At 35.3% G+C, this 21,210-nt stretch overlaps 1 protein-coding gene across 2 annotated transcripts in view; it reads right to left on the bottom strand.

Annotated features, from left to right (window-relative positions):
- Positions 1-21,210, bottom strand: part of LOC105267013 (Down syndrome cell adhesion molecule-like protein Dscam2) — a 74,859-nt gene that overhangs the window by 37,184 nt on the left and 16,465 nt on the right. For both annotated transcript variants that reach the window (XM_011305580.1, XM_011305579.1), the window contains exons 5-7: positions 17,917-18,084; positions 10,493-10,642; positions 4,292-4,415 (exon numbers count right to left, since the gene is read on the bottom strand). In XM_011305580.1, the coding sequence (XP_011303882.1) occupies positions 4,292-4,415; positions 10,493-10,642; positions 17,917-18,084 (442 nt within the window). The remainder of the gene's footprint in view (positions 1-4,291; positions 4,416-10,492; positions 10,643-17,916; positions 18,085-21,210) is intronic.

Genomic DNA, 21,210 nt, shown 5'->3' on the forward strand with positions numbered 1-21,210 from the left:
GTTTAGGACTACCCTGAGCAGGACACATCAGAGAAAATGAGTAATCCTGCCTTTTCAAGAAAATATTATCGAAATAATCGCGACCTGAAACCTATTGATTCTGTTAAAAACGGCCAGAACATTACAGAAGCTCACATGATTCCTTATTCTGGAAAAAGTCATCGCATTGGAATAACCGAACCGAATGGTGAATTTATTAACATCCTCGTCCATTGAGTTTATTTCTTTGAAAAGGATCTCAACGAGCAAACACATAATTCCTACAAAAATGTTATCAGCACAATTACCTTGTGGTTGGCGCTGGACTACCCTGAGCCGGACACATCAATGAAAAGTGGGAATTTTTTCGTCTTGAAAACGTACGTGACTCGTCGTCATTAGAGAATGACGGTGGCTTCAAACCAACAGGTTCTATACGAAAAAGAAAATGATTTTGGAGCGTGAGTGGTGGAACGAATGTATTCAAATCGCGTGTTGTACGAAAAAGTCGTATAAAAACTTTTTTCGTATTTTACTCAAATGTTGTCCAAAATTCGTTAGTGTTCATGAGAATCCCTTGCGACGATAATTTAATAAAATACAAAAAAACTATCTATACGACCTTTTTATTTGCAAATGCTTAAAATATTGTTAATATAAAAGAAAAATGATAAAAGGTAAAGATAAATGCACAAAAAAAAGACGATCGAAAATTAATATCCTCATGATTGTATAATACAAACACGAGGTGCTTTATAACTCCCACAAAATAGTAATCTAAAATTTGCTACATGAAGCAGCAATTCCCCCGTGTATTACGGCAAACCTCCAAGTTGAGTTGAGAATGAATGTTCCTTCAGAACACACATCATACTTTCAATCTAGAAGCTTTAGTGCCAAGTCACCCAATTTCACGATATTTGCGCGAAATTCATCTATCGGACATACACCAGAATTCCAATTGAATTCACATCGGAACAGCTCTAGAAAAAATTAACAAATGCGAAATGGGAAGGCTCTGAGGAGTCCAATCAAGACGAATGAAAATTTCCGTAATGTCCCTTCCCCTGATACTCAGTACGATAATCCTAATATTTTGTCTCGAGGCCATAGACGGAAAATGATTTCTGTGTCACTCCGCCCGCTCTAATCTCGTACTTTGATTGTGCTATTTTCTTTTTTACTTACATCACCTTCTGATGACGCACACCTTCCACCTTTAACTCTTTATAGCGCTTGATTCCAAATAATGAAGTGGAACAGATATGCCAAAGTATGTTCGTTGGTTAAAAAAAAATCGAAATAGCTATCTACAATGACTAACCGTGTAAAGGGGACGGGAAATCCTTGGGCAGGACAAGTAAAAGCCACTGAACTCCCTGACAATGTCGGTGTTAGTACTTTAATATCAGCATTGAGAAATTTTGGCTTGGCACTGGTCACAGGCTCTGAGAGAGAAAATGAAGGAAAAGGTGTGACCAAATGAAATATTTTGTTACCTAAATGCCGGCACCGGGTATCCCTGAGCTGGGCAGCCAAGGGTGGCAACCTCTTCGACGCATACAATTGCCTCTAGGGTCCTGACAGAGACACCTGAGAATTTTGGCTTGGTACTCGCCATGGGCTCTACGTGAAGTCACACTTTTAATCATCATAAATCCTGAGACAATAACCGCATATCATTACCTGAATGTTGGCACGGGATATCCCTGTACTGGGCACAATAAAGTCAGCATGGAACCCGGCATAACAGTCGGATTTGTTGATTTGACGTCCAATGAGGTCATTTTAGGTTTTGTGCTCGAGACTGGTTCTGATTTATAGAGAATAGCTTCATTTATTTTACTCACTTAAAGACTGGGACAGGATGTGCCTGTGCCGGGCAATGAAGCGTCACACCACGTCCTTTGCTCATTTCAAACATTCTGCTCTTATCAATTGTAGAAAACTTTGGTTTAGTGAAACCAACTGGTTCTAAATCAACATCACAAATCCAAGATGTCGGAAGAGGCAATAATTTTACTCTTTTCAAATAAATCTAACGCCTACCTAAATACAGCGACAGGGTACGCCTGAGCAGAACACAGCAGTTCAAAACTACTTCTTTCCACAGTCCTCACCCCGATGTCATTAATCGAAGGAAATTTTGGTTTAGAGCTCGACACGGGTTCTATGTGAAAATAATTCCAGGCACTTCACAAGAATTCATTAATTCGAAAATAGGTAATGAACGAAAGGCCAGGGTCCCCTGGAAAGCAGTGGTCAGTAATGACGGAGGAACATGACGATTTTTGGTAACTATTGCCCAGAAATCATCACGCTCCAGCATCACGCAGGCCTGATTGCTATAAAGTCATATACTGATAGCATCCAAGTTTTTTGACAAGCGCGTCTTTACTTGTATCAAGAAACTCATATTAAATTCTTTTTTCAAGACAACGATATTTTGCACTGAGAGAAGCTAAATTTATTCAAAAGGTTTATACTTCATAATAAGAAGGCGACTTTTTCAGCCACGGCAAATAGTTTTTAGAAAAGCAAACTAATGAGTGAATTCACGCAGGTAGATTGATTATAAGATAAATTAAATTATAAAATATTTGAATTTTGTTAATTTTCGGGGGATAGGTTTCTTCATACCAGTAGACGTATGTGCTTCTCGAAAAATTCCTTGCCTTTCTGGTAAGTACCCACTCCCTTCTTTCAGTACAACACGTGGTGTTGTTTTTTTTTTTGCATAGGTGACTTCATATAAGGTGAGGGAAGCGAAGTAGAACTATCCCCGCCGCATGCTTGTCAGAGTTTTTATTCCACACTCATATAAGAGCTCGAGAGTACAAAACTAAAAACCAAACTCAATTGAATAATCAACTTCATTTATTCCTCATATTGTGCGTTTATGTTTTCCCGAAGCTTCTAATCATGTTCCATCATTTTCACACGAAGAACTCGAAATTGAAAGTTCTCACGAACACACTGCTTTGATTCAAAAACAAAAAGCAATAATAATAAAAAAATCACAGAAACTTTTAGTGGGGGTACGGCTATTTCCATGATATCTTCCTCCCCTATCGGCGGCGTTACTGGCCCTTATATATGGAATGGACTATATGCAAGTAAAGACACACTTCTCAAAAAACTTTTTTTCCCAGTGAAATTGGTTAGACGCCTTGGGCAGTTCTACTTATACAATGATTAGGAATTTTGATGAGGACCCCTACCTGTATGAGGGGGCTGGGAAACCTTGAGCTGGGCATAGAAAAGTCATTGTTCCACAGAGAGACACTCTGAAAGCTTGTGAATCAGCAAGTGTTGGAAATTTTGGTGGGGCACCGGCAACAGGCTCTATAATGACATGTCTCAATTCAAGTGGGGAAGTGTGTTGAAAAAAATGGTTATAAATCAGTCAAAATTGAAAAAAAAAGTGAAGCAATCGAGAATGATGTGAGCCGAATGGAGTTATACCTTCAATCCTTGTCACTAGATTCTTGTTTAATCAATCAAATAACTACTCTTTCATCAATATACCTGAATGCTGGAATAGGAAGTGCTCGCACACGACAGAAAAGTGTCTGCAATTGTTCATCAATAAAAAATGTCGATGGATTGACAAAAAGATTTTAATATTTTGAACGGTTGAAGGAAATGCCTGAGTCAGGCCGAAAAAAGTCAGTCGCCCATGTATTAATTCTTCCCGAAATTGTAAGCTTTGACTTAACATTTGCAAATCTTTTTCATTATACCACTATTGATCACAGGACAATTACCCTGATCGTTATAACAAACCATAACTCAACAAAAACCGAAATGGTAATCCGAAATAATAATAATAATTCCATCGTGTAAAGTGAGATTTCCCCTCCGATAATATCAATCTCTAAATAGAAAGGGCCTCATTAATCACAACTTTAAATTTCACGTATTGAACAGAACAATTAATGACACAGTTTGAAACGAAGAAGGGAAACCAAACGAAATAAACGCCAATTGAGAAATAGGTAATCGAAAATAATGAAATAATAATAAACCTCTCTCCTTGAATTCCACTATATTAATTACTATATTATCGATCTGTGGTCCAAATCACTTGTAATAAAAGGTTTTGTTAGGAATTGTCCATGTGAGGCAATATTTTGAGTGATAAACTGTTGATTTAATAGTTTAGTTGAAGTGATAGTTTGTCCGGTAATCAACTGCGCCCGCGACGATAATTGTGATGACCTTTTTCTATTTGATGAATTATACTTGAATCAGGTGAATTTTGTACCCTCTACGATCATAGTCAATGAAAAATATCAATCACTATCTATACCTGAAAGCTGGAATGGGATACGCCTGCGCTGGACAAAAGAGGGTCTGGGTCCTACTATGACGGATTGTGTAAGTTCGAGAGGTGTCTGTCATCGGAAATTTCGGTCTTGCACTGGCGACGGGCTCTACACGAAATAATTCAGTTGAATAAAAGAAGTAAAAAAAACTAATGGTGAAAAATTGATGGAACTTATAGGGCCATAAGACGAATTTATTGGGCTGAATTGATTGGATGACGATTTACCTGAAAGCTGGAACGGGAAACGCCTGTGCCGGACAAGACAGAGTCAGCGATTCAGCGGATCGCACTGTATACGTGCGTGAGTTCTCCGTCATTGTAAATTTTGGCTTTACGCTGGCAATAGGCTCTGAAGTTGGAAATTTTTAAAAGATTTGAGAAATAAAATGGAATCATTGTGATTTGGTAATTACTCCAGTGGTCATTCTGCACGAGAAAGACCCAGAAGAATTCATCGGACGATTTTTGGGGAGCGCTTCATTACATTAAAAATTATATCATTTGAAATTTTGGTAATCAGTACATACAAGTCCTGCAATGAATTTTTCGGTGACCAACTAATAGCACAATCATCGTGTTCTGAAAGTTGTAGGCTCGGTTTCCTGTTGAATCGAATTTTTCAACAAGCACCGCTGAGCGAGAGGTTGTCAATAGAGTAACCGCCTGTACCGACATGGCTTTTCCTGTGGTTTCCCATGTCACTCCTATGTTCTGTAGGAGAGCGAATACGGCACAGTGTAGGATCCACAGCCGCAGGCATAGATAAAGTGGGAAAGGGTCAATTGGCCAAGAAAGAGAGGCAAAAAAGGCGGTAAGGTAGGGAAAAAAAAACAATCAAGCTGACTCGAGAATTCATCGAGTTGGGTTTTTTCGTCCTGTCAATCACATTAAACGACCCCTTTGATTAACTTTGAAAATGTGAATTACAAAGTCAATCTTGTACATTACGATTTTGACCTCGTAAATTAAGAATCCCGTCCTATAAAATTACGCGTTTGGACCTCGTAAGTTACACGTTTTAGGTTGTAAAATACGAGATTCGACTTCATGATTTACGCTTCTCTTCCCGCAATTTATGTTTTCAAACTCGTAATTTGGGAGGTCCAAAGTCGTAATAGGTTACGTTTACCTCACAAAGATCATACACGCAGAAAACGCCAGCCACAAAGTACTATTACACAAAGTATATTACGATTCGACGGGGTTAATTTTGTTTTTTATGTGACTCGACCCGCCCTAACCTGGTAGTTTTATTGCTGTAGGAATGTAAGTGGGCGCTTATCGCGGTGCTCTTTACTTAATTCCCTTGGCCAATAAAAGTACGAGGTTAGGGCAGGCCGAGCGGAATATAGTATATTGCCCGAGCCGAAGGCGAGGGTGGTATGCACGTGGGAAATGCTTGTCTACTTTTCCTCCCGAGGGTTGCATACGATTTTTCTGTCGATATGCAGCGAAAGTGACGTTTCTAACCGAACGAAGTGAGGTTAGAATGCTCACTTTCGGCGCATGTAGGCAGTAAAATACTTTTCAGCCCTTGTAGCATGAATTACTATAACGCCCGATTGGCGTACGTTATCGTATCCTATCTATAAAAGGTGATACACCAAAATTAAGTTGGGCGAGAGTAAGATTGGCTAACTTCATGCGTAAGATTTTTCACTCGTAACCCTATTTCTCATTGGTCAATTGGCTACGTCATCATCAACACCACGGAATCAAACGGCGCGTGGAGCGCGCGTTCGGTCTCGTTTTATATTATTTCAGAGTGCAGAAAGCGGCCAGCTACACGTAATCAGCCAGTTACTGCACGCTAAACTGTAAAACGGAATTCACGAGGTTTCTGATCTCTGCACAGAGAGAAATATTTAATCATAATTACGTGCCTTTTTCATAATTCCAGAGTGAAATGTGATTGTAGGAAATTTTACGGAACTGTCACGTAATTTTTCTCTGAAGTTCCGGAATTATTCTACAGCGTTTCGTAATTTTTATCTGAATTATCTGTGAAAAATTACGATACCCTCACTTAAATTTTTTAAGTCGATTCCGTAATCGGTAAGCGAACTGAAAGTTCCGTAATTTTTAGTAAATATTATTCTCCATGTAATTACAAGTTTAAGGCCATCCTACACCCATATCAAGTCAACATTAACGTTTTTGCGTTTTGTCATTATTTATTGACTGACGAAGTTTCAAGGTGGTGCGAAGATTTTTCTGCGTTTTTTCTAACCTTTCACACTGAATCATCAAACTGTAGAGAAAATGCATCAAAATGATTGCATCGCAAATTTGTTGCAGTTTTAAAACTTCATGAGCCATTAAATAATGACAAAACGCAAGACGGAATATTTTTTTTCACATCAATCCCATATCAATAATTTACCGAAAAATTGAAAAAACGTAAATTTTGACTAATTATGGGTGAAGTACATCCTTAAGAACATAAATTACGATTGTTAAATTATATATTATATAAATTATTATATTATTAATATATATAATATATGTTAAATTATTAAATATACAATATAAATTATTATTTTGAACTGGTATTTTACGGTTTGACACTCGTCAATTACGTGTTCCCACCGCGTAAATTATGATTTCAAAAACCATAAATTACGGAAACAAAAGTGCAAATGAGGAATCTCGTATTTTACAACTTAAAACTTGTCATTTATGAGTTCCAAAATTGTACTACGCTACATTTATGTTTTTTGAAATAATAATTCACGAAATTGAAACTCGTAATTCATGAGTTTGAAAGTGTAAAATACAAGATCAACATCAAAATTTGAGAGAAAAAAATTAATCATCAAAAATTCTAATTTCCATTCTTAAAGTCGTGGTTTACCTTTTTTTCCACTCGTAATTATTATAAGATGAGAAACCTCATAAATAACGTTTTAAACATGGTATTTTATGGTGGCGGCCTTCCATATGCATGATCTTTGGAAAACGGATTGATATCAATTATAAAAATAATACCTTCAGAAGGGAACGGGAGGGAAATGTTGCGTGCATGTACTCTACAGCCTAAAAAATGACATTTCATTTAATGCCACCAGATTCTGACACAATTAAAATCAATTCCTACAAGTTATGGGTCACCAAGAGGACATTTGGAGGAGATGTAAGTGCTGATTACCGAAATTTTCTTTTTGACCAAGTATTTTTTGAGATGTTGGAGAATGAGTGAGAAGTTGTGAATTTTCCGAATTTTTAGTGATGGTTTAGGTGGTTGTTTGAAGCAATTGTCATCACTTGTTTTGATTGGCTTCGCTTACCATCCATCAGCTTGGAGGGTAAATGTAGATATTAATGGGTGTGCTTTGTCATATAAACAAGGACGCATGTAAAGTAAAGGTCGTCATAGGTGACTTACTTGCTGACGGGAGCGGGGAATCCCTGCGCAGGGCATAATAAAGTCACGGAACCGTCCATCGTCGTGCGAAAACTTCTTGAGTCGTCAATTGTCGGGAACTTCGGCCTCGCGGCTCCAACCGGCTCTGCATTTATTCCCATTGACGAAAATACCTCACTAATCTAGTCCCCATTTTTAAAACATTGTTCACCTGTATTTGCTCACATAGCAGAACGGGGAACCCCTGTATCAGCACATAGTGAGCAAAAGCATTATGATCCAACATAGACTATGCCTATTATCCTCTGATTGTCAATATTTCTAACTAATGTGCTCTTTATTTATTTTCTGCAAGATTTCTTCAGGATATCCTTCTGTACACGAGTCTGCTTTTCTATTTCTCTCAAACTTACCTTTTCATTTGTCAATTGAAAATTGTGAAAGATTCCAGATTGTGAAAAACGAGGCAAATAGAGTGCGGAAGCAAAGTCTCAATGTCTCAAAGTCTCGAAGGGGATCGCGAGAGCAATCAAGCGCATCAAAACCGGTGAATCAATGTTCTTCTAAAAAGCAGGCGCGGTGACGCGTGCCCGCAGGGGTACCCTGTCCCAGCATTCAGGTAATTGTCAATGAATTTGGTTGCTATATTATTTTCATTCAACATGAGATGTACTTCAATATATCATACTCTCAATAATGAAAAATTCATCCAAACTCATTCACATACTAGTTCTAATATTTTTTTAACGGATCGATAAAACAATATGGATTCTCAAACTTCAATGAGCTTTTATTATACCTTCAAATTCAAGTTTTTTATAGATATTGTTTTACATAAATTTATATTGTCGTCGTACACTATCATCCGTGCACTGAGAAAAAAGCTACTAACAAAGAATATTTACTTTATGTACGACAATATTCTCTTCTGATGTTCTTGTATTGAGAGATAAAAGTCTTCGAACAAAATGATTCCTTCGTTACGTGGGAATATTCAAGTGTTTTCCAGATTCCAAATTATGTATTCCGGATAAATTCATATATACTTTGTGTCAGTGATGGACAAATTTTATTGTTTCAAGTCCGAAGGCATTCAGTCCGGAAACAGTTTTGAGCGATCCTACTGCTTAAAATTTCTCGGGTCCTCCTGCAAGTAAGCAACTTGCAAGACATTCCATTTATTTCCAAATGAGTAAAAACTTAGCAAGGAATTAACTTTTTTATTGGGCCTTAAAGTCCAAATAGACTTGGGTGTGCCCATCACTGGTTTGTGAAAAAATCTATATCTGGAATTTATTATATTTATCAAAAATTTGCACTTTCGCAGCGATAACATTTGACATCTCATTTTAATTCTATATCGTTACTGTCTGACAAATGTATTCTTTTCCTCCATCATGATAGTTGGCAAGCTGTATTAATTTTTAATCATTTTTCCGTACTACTTCTCACGATATCTCATCTAGAAATTGATACTACATGCCTTCCAAACTCAAAAACTTGAAAATCACCATGAAATAGTATATTTCGGACGGACAATATTTTTCCATAGTGGTTTTCGGGAAAATCGTGAGAAGCAGTACGAAAAAAATATCATCAGAGATGTTGGAATGGGTTTTTTGCATTCAACTTCACGCCAATTCCACAGCAGTGAAAAACCCCATTCCAGCAGCCCTGAAATATTCTATTTCTGTAAACTTGTCAGATTCTCTGGAATAGTATAATATCTCGATCCGCCATCCTCAAACGATCTTTCACATTTGATAGATAGCCCATGCAGACACAACACTTAACATTAAGTCTGTATTTATTTGAATTGATGATGAAAATGTTTATCGTACAATGAAAAGAAGAATCTCTCCATTGGAGATGACAAATCGTCCCAGGAAAGTAGGAATTAGGCAATCAATTTATTTCGGTGAGGTATCTCACGGCAGGTTATCTAGTGGTTAATCAGTTAATTGAGCGGATCATTTATAAATTAGTAAAAAATTATCAAAAAATCATTAGCATCATCATGAATTCATTAAATTTTTAGAGATTTCTAGTTTGCCATGAGAGGGTGAGTTTGCCTTGAAATTTCGTGTGAATAAATCTAAACGTTGTAGGGAGAAAACTGAGAAAACATATTCTTCTGCTATATCAATTTACTTTTGTCGAGTCAAAATAATATAAAGCTGAGTGAAAATTCCGCGAAAAATTATAATTGTTCCACAGCATCATACAGAATTTCGTCTGCAATCGGAAGAAGTTCCCTACACTACCCGATTACAAAACGTCAGAATGAATTTATTTTAACGAGATCTTGGGAAAAGGAACTGCTAAAAGACTTCTTTCTCTCAATTTGAGAACAATCTCATTAATAGTATGAACTTGTTCTTGAAATGAAATTCTTTCCCTCAGTGCAATTAAATGCAATCATATGATATCGGCATCTCTATTTGAATCAATATTGCTTTTTCGATATGTGCCATTTATAGGCATTCAGAGCGTAGGTACCGTGACCCTTTTTATAGGTAGATAAAGCTGAGCTTAACACAGCCCTTTTTTTAATCATAGCCGATATATTTCTGAACGTGTCATGGTACCTGAACGCTATGAGTATTTCAACAATTCTTGCAACTATCATGATCAGAACATTGATGTTGAAATAAATATTGAAAATTGCAAAGATGCTCTTCTCGATTATTCTTATGATTTTTCATTGACGTACATATGTCAAAAAATGATAAGACTGATTATTGCTGTTTATAGTGCAAAAATTGTTGTTGTTCCATAAAAGTTCCATTGCCGGATTAAGCAACGAGATTCTGACTTACCGGTGATGACAAGTCGTCCCTTGGTAGCTGACAATCTAGTTTCTCCAGTAAGCCTATGTTTAGTTCTGCATTGATAAGTCTTGTATCCATCCTCGGGTCCAACATCTCTAATGTGCAATTCACCGGAAGGCAGTACTAAGTATTTCCCATCTGTTTCCCCCCACAAAAATCAGAGATTAATTCAAATTCATATGAAAAATTACAATGAGAAAAAGCTCAATGAAGAAAAACGGATGATCTGTTATAATCAATCTCCACTAGCTTTTTGTGATCCACTGATATTTATGAAAATTAGATAATTTGAAATGAAAGAATCTGCACAACACATATTCTTCAGGGTCTAGCCATATTCCATATATATGCAAGAGATAAAAAACGGTATTCAACATTTGAATAGACCCAGAAGTTTCTAGACTAGATTGCAGCTCTTCAAAGCATGTGTTGGTAGATAATATATAAAAAGTACCTCTATCTCAGTTTTCCGTCATTACAAGCTCATATAATTTCCATTTCAATCAGTGAGTGATACCTGTTCAGTATCCCCATTCTCTATTTTTTTCAGACTAATTCAACTTAAGAATGCTGAGCTCTAAAAATAGTGGAGGGAATAAAAAAAACACAGCCAATATTGTGACAATTTTTTAATACATTGATTGATGAATTTATTAGACAATGATGTGCAAAATTTTATACAGCCTGGGAGCAGGATAACAGCGAAAAGAAATTTCAAAGGTTCTGTTGACACATAAGGTTAAACGGGAGATTAATAACTATTACATTTTTGTACACATTATCGGCCCGTCAAGAAGATAGGAAAAATATAGAGCTTATTGATGTCCCAGTTAATATCATGCTCCTACTCCTGGGCTGTCGGCAATTTTAAAAATCGTTGCTTAATAAATTCATCAGTGTATTGAAAAATATTTGCACAATTGGCTGCATTTTTTAATTTTCTCTACCTAGCCCAATTATCCGTAATTAGGTTCAAAGGCATTGATTTTTTTTGATGATCCGTTTTTCTTGATCTTCTACATGCAACACCCATGCGGAAATTAGATCAAATCATGCAGGACAGGTTAATAATTACAAGCAAAATAAAGAATAATCGCATTAGAAATTCAAAGAATATAAAGTTATTTCGAGAGTATCACCTTAGAATATGGGATATACATGCAAGATGAAATGCATTGGGTATTGTAAATTTTCAGGGATTCGCTCATTAACAACTCTTGAGAAAGTCATTCACGTAAAAAACTATTTACAGCTAATTATCTGTAAATAGTTTTTTACGTGAATGATTTTCATTTGATCTATTAGGTTAACAATATTTTCTTTCATTTCTGTAAATACTGAAATGAAATCTGAAGAGATGCCAAGAACAATGAGAAGCTGTCACAAATAAAATTCAATTCGAAATTTTTAACAGGATTTCATATAGTTATTGCATTGTGTATTCTGCATATTAATTGAATTTTCCAATATTGAATTTGATAAAAGAGATTCAGAATTAAAGGTTTCATAGCGATATCTTTTAATTTCAGCCCATTCATGTAAATTCAATCTGAAAAATCTGAAACATAGATATTAAAAATAGAAGAAATTGAAAAAAAATTACAAAGGATTTTGGCACATTTTGGGAATATCAATCATCATATAACAATTCCAAAATCGTATGGTAATTATGCAACGGGTCATTAAATTCCTAACTTATCTCGTTTCGAAAATGAAGCGGAAAAAATGTCGTCTACAATTTGGAAAAGTTGTGCTAAAAACTTGGGGCTGATAAGATTTTCGATTATAAGTTCTTCTGCTGAAAATTTCAAATTAAATAATTTTGTTCTTTGTCTGAACAAAGCTGGTGCTAGTCAAGTTGGCGACAATTATATTATTTCTGGAAATCATCTCGATTTGCTAAAATAATTTATCACCAACTCTGATCGAATCCCTGATTTAAAATTATCATTAGGTGTACACTGAGAAAAAAAAGCATCAATCAAGTATAAACACAATTGATTCGTCATTCAATCTTTTTTGTCCTTGATTCAATTCCGAAATGACTTCTTGATGAAAGTCTCGTCTCACTTGAAAATAGTTTTCATATTCTTTCGTTATCCTAACGCGCTTCAGACCTGCATATACGTGATTTATGTACCGGCAGGATTGATTCAAGTGTTTATTCCATTGCAAATCATAGAATTTTCGAAGAACAAATGAAGGTTTAGTAGCATGTATTGGCAATTTGGTGAAAACATTGATTCAAAAATCAGGGTGATTGTTCACAGAAACAAGTTCGTTGTAACTTTGAATCAAGAATATACGCGTTCAATTGCGGCTGTTTTATCTCAGTGTAAAGAAGCTTTTCACTAACGAACAGAAGTGCATGAAAAGAGGAAAGGGAAGAACTGGGACAGCGCGAGCAGCGGCAGTCAACGTCTCAAACACGAAATCCGTTTAATATCATTTATTCGTGTAAATAAAACTGTAACGCGGTTAGATCTAATAATATTCAGCATATACGACGCATACCGAGTGACCATATAGTTGAATATAACCCGACTAACTTATCTCTTCACATTAATTTAAAAATTAATTTTTAAAATCACAGGGGTCAAAGTACAAATGCAAATTTGACAGCTTCAAGGATAATTGGGCGAGATAGAGTGAATGAAAAATTCAGCCAGTGTTATGAACATTTCTTAATCCACAGATGAATTTTCAATAGTCTAGAAGCAGGAGAACAACATACAAAATATTTTGAAGTTACCGCTTATGCGTGAGATTAAATGGCACAGCAATGATCGGCCTATTTTTTCAACTTTACGCATGAGCACCAACTTTGGAATTTTCTCAGCTACCCTGCTCTCAGGCTATGTGAAATTGCGCACATAATTCTTTAATAAATTCATCGATATATTTAAAAATTGTTATAACATTGGCGGGATTTTTTTAATTGCCTCTACTTCGTCCTATATTGTCGTTGAAGGACCTGCTGGTATCATTATAGCAAATCACTTGCCTCAATTGTACATGATATGCTTCTCTTCAGGTGCATTATATGTTGATAAAATTCTAATCTTGCGCCAGTACAATTCACGTCCCACCCACTTGGTTTTCCATAAATGTTTAAATATCTTGAGAAATAACAGAGATGTAGGGAGAAGTCAGAAGGCAAAAACTTCACGATTTGTACCCTAAAACATTTCTTATTATAAACTATTTTTGTATATTTCAAGTGATAATTGTTACGCGTAATAATTGACTGTCACTATTGTCAGATCTGATTCAAGTCGGAATGACAACGATCTGATAAATAGAGAATCTGATTTTTTTGTAATTTGATTTTATTGAAAAAATACTGGTACTAATATGAAATGAGCTACCTATTATCTTTACCTTCTTGAAACTTTTATTTTTAGAGTGAATTATATATTCTTTAATACTTAATCATTGTTTGTAGATTTTCAACGCATGGATTTTTTTTTCACTATCTGTTAAAAACTAATGATAGCTGAGAGTAACTTTTTATGGACCATAAACCGTATAAAAAAGTGTAAACAAAATAGGGGGTATGCGAATTGGGACACTGTTGAAAAATTCCACTGGAAATTTCAAGTAAAAAACTTAGAAATTTTCAATAACGACAAAGAGAATAGAAATTTGCATAGAATTCTTCATTGACGATTCAGTTAATATCTTGAATACTTAGGCATTGACAATCTATTAAAAATGGACTTGTATTCCATGTTGAATGTTTAATATCAATCTGGAAATTCAAGCTTTTATTGAAAAATCAATTATCATTTAAGATGAAAAGCCCAATTTTCTTGAATTTTCAAAATTAATGAGTAATGTAGTGAGGATTTTTAATAGAAATTGAATTCCAACTGGCATAATTCAAAATTCAGATGACTTTCTGACTGAAATATCAAGGAATTTGCAACAGTGTATGAAATACCCGTATAGGAAGACTAATGAAATTCGTTACGTGGTTCGACAGAAATTGGGACATTGTTATCAAATACGTTCCAGATCCGGAGTATAGTTTGAAAATAAGTGAGAAAATAGTACCAATTTAAAATGAATTGTAGTTCACAAAGATTTAAATTTGTTTATACAACATTTATATTTTTATGCCATCGATGGCCAGAAACCCGCGACTCTAATCTCGCTTCGCTCGGTAGAATCACAAATTCTGGGTCCAATCATATAAAATACGAAATTCGTGCATTATAGCGTTTTTTCACTCGTGCTACGGCAATCTCGGCAACCTATAACGCACTTGTTGCGTAATATACTATTGTATAAAGTATGTTACGGGATCTGGAACACTACATTTTTATCGACGAAAACGAAAAAGTGAAAAATACTCGTCCGATCATTCCTCGGCATCGCCTAATCTAAAACTCCTATAATTGTCTCATGCGTCCATGTATAAATGTATAAATCACCCTAACTATAGATAACTTTAAGAGAATACTCCGAAGAATATGAAATAAGAAAGAATCGGGACGTACAATAGATGAGATAGAATGTACGAGTAGATGTTCGGTGAATTATAAATGGATTATCCCTCATACACTGAGAGAAAAAAAAGTTTTTTGAGAAGTGCGTTAAACTTGTGTGAAAAAACTCATCCCTTTTATACTCAAAAATTTTCAAGAAAAAAAATTCATGATTCACGATTTTACACTGAAATCTTTTGGATTTGAGAAAAGAAAAATGAATAAATTCACTCAGCTAGTCTTCGCTTGAGGAATCATATTTTTATAGTTTCCGAGTTTTTCAGCTGCAGCGACAATCTTTTAGATTGGAGAAAAGAAAAGTTGTGAGTAGATTCCGTCCGCTGGACTCAGTCTAAGAAATGCCATTTTCATTATAAATATATAATCATCATCTTTGAAACAAGTGCATTATTTTTTGACGCAGGTTTTATCTTTTTTGAATGATTCTTTAAATATAAGTGGAGAGGTGTTGCTTGAAAAACGCCAAATCACACGCAGAGAAACATATTCAAGAAAAAATCAGAACATTTCACGTAATCCGCCAGTGAGAATCGTTTTCGGGAAATAAATCTGGAATGTTCAGTAAATTTTCGGTTTCTGTCACCGAAAAAATACGAAAAAGTCACGTAATTTTTCTGGAAATTTTAAAAACGAATGAAATTTCAAGACTTATTATGCCCCAGAACAGAAAAATTATTGGAGGTTCAAAAATTTTTACGGAACGTTCCGTAAAAATCCCCCCCTCACGGTGACTCATAGCTAACCGGGAGGCGTCAGATGAATGAGTAATTTTTACGGAACAGATCGTAGATTTTATGTGATGATCGCGTCGTTTGCAGATTACGTAAAATGTTCCGTAATTTTTCTTGAATATTTCTCTTCGTGCACCCTCTCCCATGTCTTTGCCAATAACTGAAAGTAATTATTTGTTGACAATTTTCGAGTGTGTATTTCTTAATACAAGCAAAGACGCACTTCATAAAAAACTATTGTTATATATTTTGTGAGTGTAATATTAGTCTACCAACATTGTGCTCGCGCTAAGGAAATGGAACGATATACGCGATGCATAATGAATGAACTAATGTATCGCATTATTTAGTACTGTTGTACCGTAATCGGGAGTGAGGTAAATTTCCCTGGAATCGTCTTCGAGCCAAGAGGCAACCTCCACGAATTCGGCGACAAAGCTTGGTATATGACACTTGATTATTGCAGCATTTCCACGTAGCACGTGCTCATCCATCACGTTCACTGCGTACCGCTGCCCGACAACTGCAACCAGACACCGTTTTTCCGTCTTCTCACACGATATTCAATGTTAACAACATTCAATAAAAATTTAAAAAATAAGCATTCTAGAGGAATAGTCTTGGGGATGTCAGTTATAAATATCAATCCAATGTTGCATTCTATTGTACCGTTGGACGCTTCCTCATTGCCAGCCCAATAATTTCCACCTGCAGAATCAATCCAACTCGCGACATCCACATGATCCACTACGAATGAGGGAACCTGACACTTGAATATTGCGGCATTACCGCGAATTGCGAATACGTCGTACACTTGGACCTCGAAGTATTGCGATACAACTAGAAATCCAAATAATTACATTCATCAGAAGGATTTGTGTAGAGAGAACTTTCCGGTGATCTCAACAATTGAGAGATATTCGTTGACAGCCGCTGACCACGTAGTCCTAACCAATTTATAACCTTCCATGTATCTCAAACCCGCAATTTTTTAATTCACTACGAGTGTTACAAAACCACTCACGTACTACAAAAATTTTAACAGAGAAAGATTTTTCGAGAATATGTACAATAAAAATATATTGCTGTTTCCACACCAGTTTTCATGGTTTTTTATACATTTCTAAAAAATTGTTCATCACATTGTCATGAAAAAAATGTACACTAGACGAGTTTTATTATTATTCAATGCATTGAGAAGTCTTATGGCCGTGCAGCCATTTTTCCACATTTTTTCTAAACCGTTTTGCCAATTCATAAAACTATAAAAAAATGTTGAAAACAGACGCACAACTGTAAAATTTAATGAGTTATTGCATAAAGATAAAACTCAGAAATGGTACATTTTTTCAAGTTGGACGGATTAACAGTTGGACAAGAATGCACAAAAAAGTTGAATAATGGTAGAAAGGTACACTCTTGGACAATTACACTTGAAACTTCAAGATAGAAAATTGGAAGTTATTAATATTAATCTTATCCTGCTTGAATACGATTTTGATAATTACCTTAATGTCAGGATAAATTGACACAATAATAAAAATGAAAGTTCACTGTCAATTTCTTTCATTATAGCCCACTAAATTTCAATAATAATTATTGTCCTCTCGACACTATACAAAGAAAATGGATACAATAATCACAATGATGTATCGTCGATGTAATATGTACCAATCATTAAATCCATTAAAACAAAATTCACGCCAATCAACTGTCATGACAAATGGCGATGAACATTAAATATTCTGCAAAATTTTTAATTTATTGCATTATTGTGTGCAACTGATGATTGGTTTTTCATCATAATTAGTATGATGTTAATAACGAATTTCATTTTAGGTGCTGCAATTAACGGTAAATATTATGCCGATGACCATAACTTGAGATGAACCTGTGATAAACAATTACAATTATTATTTTCATTGTCTTTGTAGGCAAAAAATTAATTTAGCTATCTGCCGGTTGGAATCAAGTTGAAATATTCTATTGTTTTTTGGGGCTATAATTGAAGGAATTACAACTGAAATTTAATTTTATTAAAATAGTGATTTTACAACTGAAATTCCAAGAAATAATTGACAGTGTATAGCAATGCATTTTCGAATTCGATCGCTCATGCACAAAATTATTTCTTCCTTTCTCTCTATCTTTCCCTGTCTGTCTCTCATACCCTTTTCCTCTAGATCATCGATAGTATAACTTGTTCCATCATCCGCGATCCATTCAATAGCATCGACAAAATCAGCAACAAAACTAGGAATAAGACACTTGAGAGTCGCTGTATTTCCGCTCAGTACAAACTCATCGATGACGCGTGATTCATAAATCTGTTGAACGACTAGAAACAGGAAATTAACAAAACAAAAAAAAACTTAATATGACGTTGACAGTATATCGATGCTCGCTTTGTCCTCAATTAGTAAAATTAGATGGTAAAACTTTTTTCTTACTGAAGGGCTAACGAACGAAGAGAATTAAAAAATAATTCAATATTTCACGCAATAGTGGAAATAAGGGTGGACCATTATTTTACTCAAAGAATTTTCCATCCCAGACTACAAGGCAACTATTAAATTTTTATAATATTAATAACTTCTGTCAATACATGTAAAATGAGTTCTTCGTCAATTCCCTTTGTTCATCCAACCCCTTTGCATGCACGGAGAAATCAAATCTATTTTCGCTGAATATCCGTCTACTCGAGAGAAGTATTTGATCATTTATTACCGAATGACCCCAGCCCAGTTTTTCCCAAAGTAACTTAGTTAATTTATTTTATTAACTAAACCCATTCTGTCAATTTCAATCAGTGGTTATCTCAATTGAACAGTTAATTGTTTTATACATATATATGGATAAGAGATAAAATTATTAAAAGATTATCACTTATAATACCACAAGAGCTTCAAAATTGTCGGGCATTTCCCCATAGATTCGTTGTAAACAAATAAAGGAATCAAGTTTTTTAGGATAAAAAATCACGAGCGTGAAGTCCGAAAAACAATAATAAAATAAAAAATGAAATAAAATAATCAGTTGAATTTTGTGTTGGCTATATAAAAAAAGGGTTCGTAATGAGTAAGATCAAAAAAATCTTTGAAATTTTTCAAATAAAAATATTCGAAATGAATAACCATCGGAGACGTCCGCCCAAGGACATATCGAGAACAACAGGATCATGATAAGTAAAAATCTAATAAGAATCATCTCAAGGTAATTTTGGAGAAATCTCATATTCGAAACGTAAATATTTCTCTCAAGTGGAAGAATATTTGGCAAAAATTAAATTTTTTTTCCAGTGTGATTGTACATCCGTTGCAGGACTTTCTATCATTTTACCATAGTCCCCATCCTCGGATCGATAAATAGTGCCATCATCTGCTGTCCACTGATCCACGTAGACAAATTCGGATACAAAACTTGGAATTTTGCATTTCATTATAGCACTATTTGCCCGTATTACGTACTCGTTCTCAGCCTCAGTTATGTAGAATTGTGAAACCACTGCTCGCGCATATCCATTTTTTCAAATTAATTTATGAATAAATATTGATCAATGACGGAAAATTCGTAGTGAAGTGGTTAACGAGAAAAAATGAATCGAAACGTCGACTCATTGGCCAATTCTTGTGAGAATATTTTTGATTATCAGAAGCCGGTTTATGAAACAAATCTCATATATCATATCAACGTAGAATTTTTTTTCAACTCAATGAAGTTATTCTCCTGTAAATTCGGGCCGGACACCAAACTGCGCACTTCTGATTCATATTTCCAAAGTTGAAGTTAAAAAAAAGTCTAGTTGACTTGATTTGGGATCAGCTGAAGCATCGAGATTTGCTATTTCACGAAAAAGGGTTGATATGGTTTGTCGGTTCAAATTTGCCGATAAATTCGAAAAAATGATAGCAAGGTCTTCTGCCCGAAAACTCGCGATATCCAAAATCCAATTGATCGGACTTGATTGTAAATAACAAAAGATTTAATCAGAGCTTTTGATAAAAATCTTCTAGTTTTAGTTTTATTTATAATTTTTCCTTGTTCTACCACTTCGCTACAGATTAACATAGAGAGGACATGAAAGAAAGAGGCATTTGGATTTTTCAGACGAATGGAGGTGACGGTCAACACACGACATATTAAAATTTTGAAGCTTTCGAAAAATTAGGAAAACAATGCCTGCCCTGTTCTGACCCGGGGCCGTCTGGTAAGTAAACCTCTCCATCCTCACGTATCCAAGCCTCAATTGTCACAAACTCGGCGATGTAACTCGGAATACTGCACTTGAGGATCGCACTATTGCCTCTGATGACGTATTCAGTCATTATTTCCGGTTGATATGTCTGTGCTACCACTATACGATGTTTTCCATACATAATAAAAAATATGAAATAAAAAAATGACCACGATAATAATCATCAACGAGATTGAGCGCTGCCACCGCTGTTTGCCTATCCCCGGAAAATCTGAATAACCGTGCGTAAAGAGCGAGACAACACGGAGAGAAATATTCAAGAAAAATTACCTAACATCTTGCGTTATCCGCATGTGACAATTATTTTAGGTAAATTTCTATAGAAGTAGAAGAGGAAAATCTGAAACGTTCAGTAAATTTTCGGGTCTGTGATGGGATTTTATATAAATTGTCCGTAAGTAATTTTTATTGGACTTGTCTCTCCGTGAAAAGTGTGTAACACAAGTTAAAGTATTATACCGTAGTCTTCGGATGGTTTATATTTTGAGCCATCACTTCCCTCCCATGAGTCGACACTCACAAATTCCGCTACAAAGCTCGGTATTGTGCACTTCAATATTGCCGCGTTACCACGTATCACGTATTCTGATACTACCTCTGCTTCATAGTACTGCACCACAACTGAACAAATAAGTCATCCACGTTCGCTGCTTATATATATCTTTTTTTTTCAGGAAAAAAATTGAAACATAGAAGAACATAAAATAATTGTATTGACAGCAATGGTAGAGTCGTTGAGGCTTCAAACTGTCGTGCGAAAAATCGTGAGTTTGATCTTCGGCGATATCATTTTTGACATTTTTTATTTCTCATGATTTCATTGTCAAGCAGGTGTCTCGTAAAATTAGACAACTTGACCTGACCAACAGTTTTCCTCTCAGAGAGATGTTTTCCCTTGATATATGAGCGAATGCCGGGGGGTGAGACTCGTAAAAGCCCGGCATGAAATACGATTGAAAAGAAATTCATATGTGAAGTATAATAACATCAACACAAATATACCTACTGCCATAAAGTCACTAGGAACTAGTTATATTTTATCCAACTTACAAAACAAAAGAAAAAAAAATCATTGATCATCTAGAATCCAGCGTGGATGGTGATTTTAATTATTGTGTATACGTTGCCGCCGCTGCGCATTACCCCGTTACTTCGAAGGAAATTGTATGAATTAAAAAAAATGGTATACCATTTTCAGTGTCAGGATTG

This window comes from Fopius arisanus, unplaced genomic scaffold (assembly GCF_000806365.1).
Source record: "Fopius arisanus strain USDA-PBARC FA_bdor unplaced genomic scaffold, ASM80636v1 scaffold00043, whole genome shotgun sequence".
NCBI classification, from domain to species: domain Eukaryota; kingdom Metazoa; phylum Arthropoda; class Insecta; order Hymenoptera; family Braconidae; genus Fopius; species Fopius arisanus.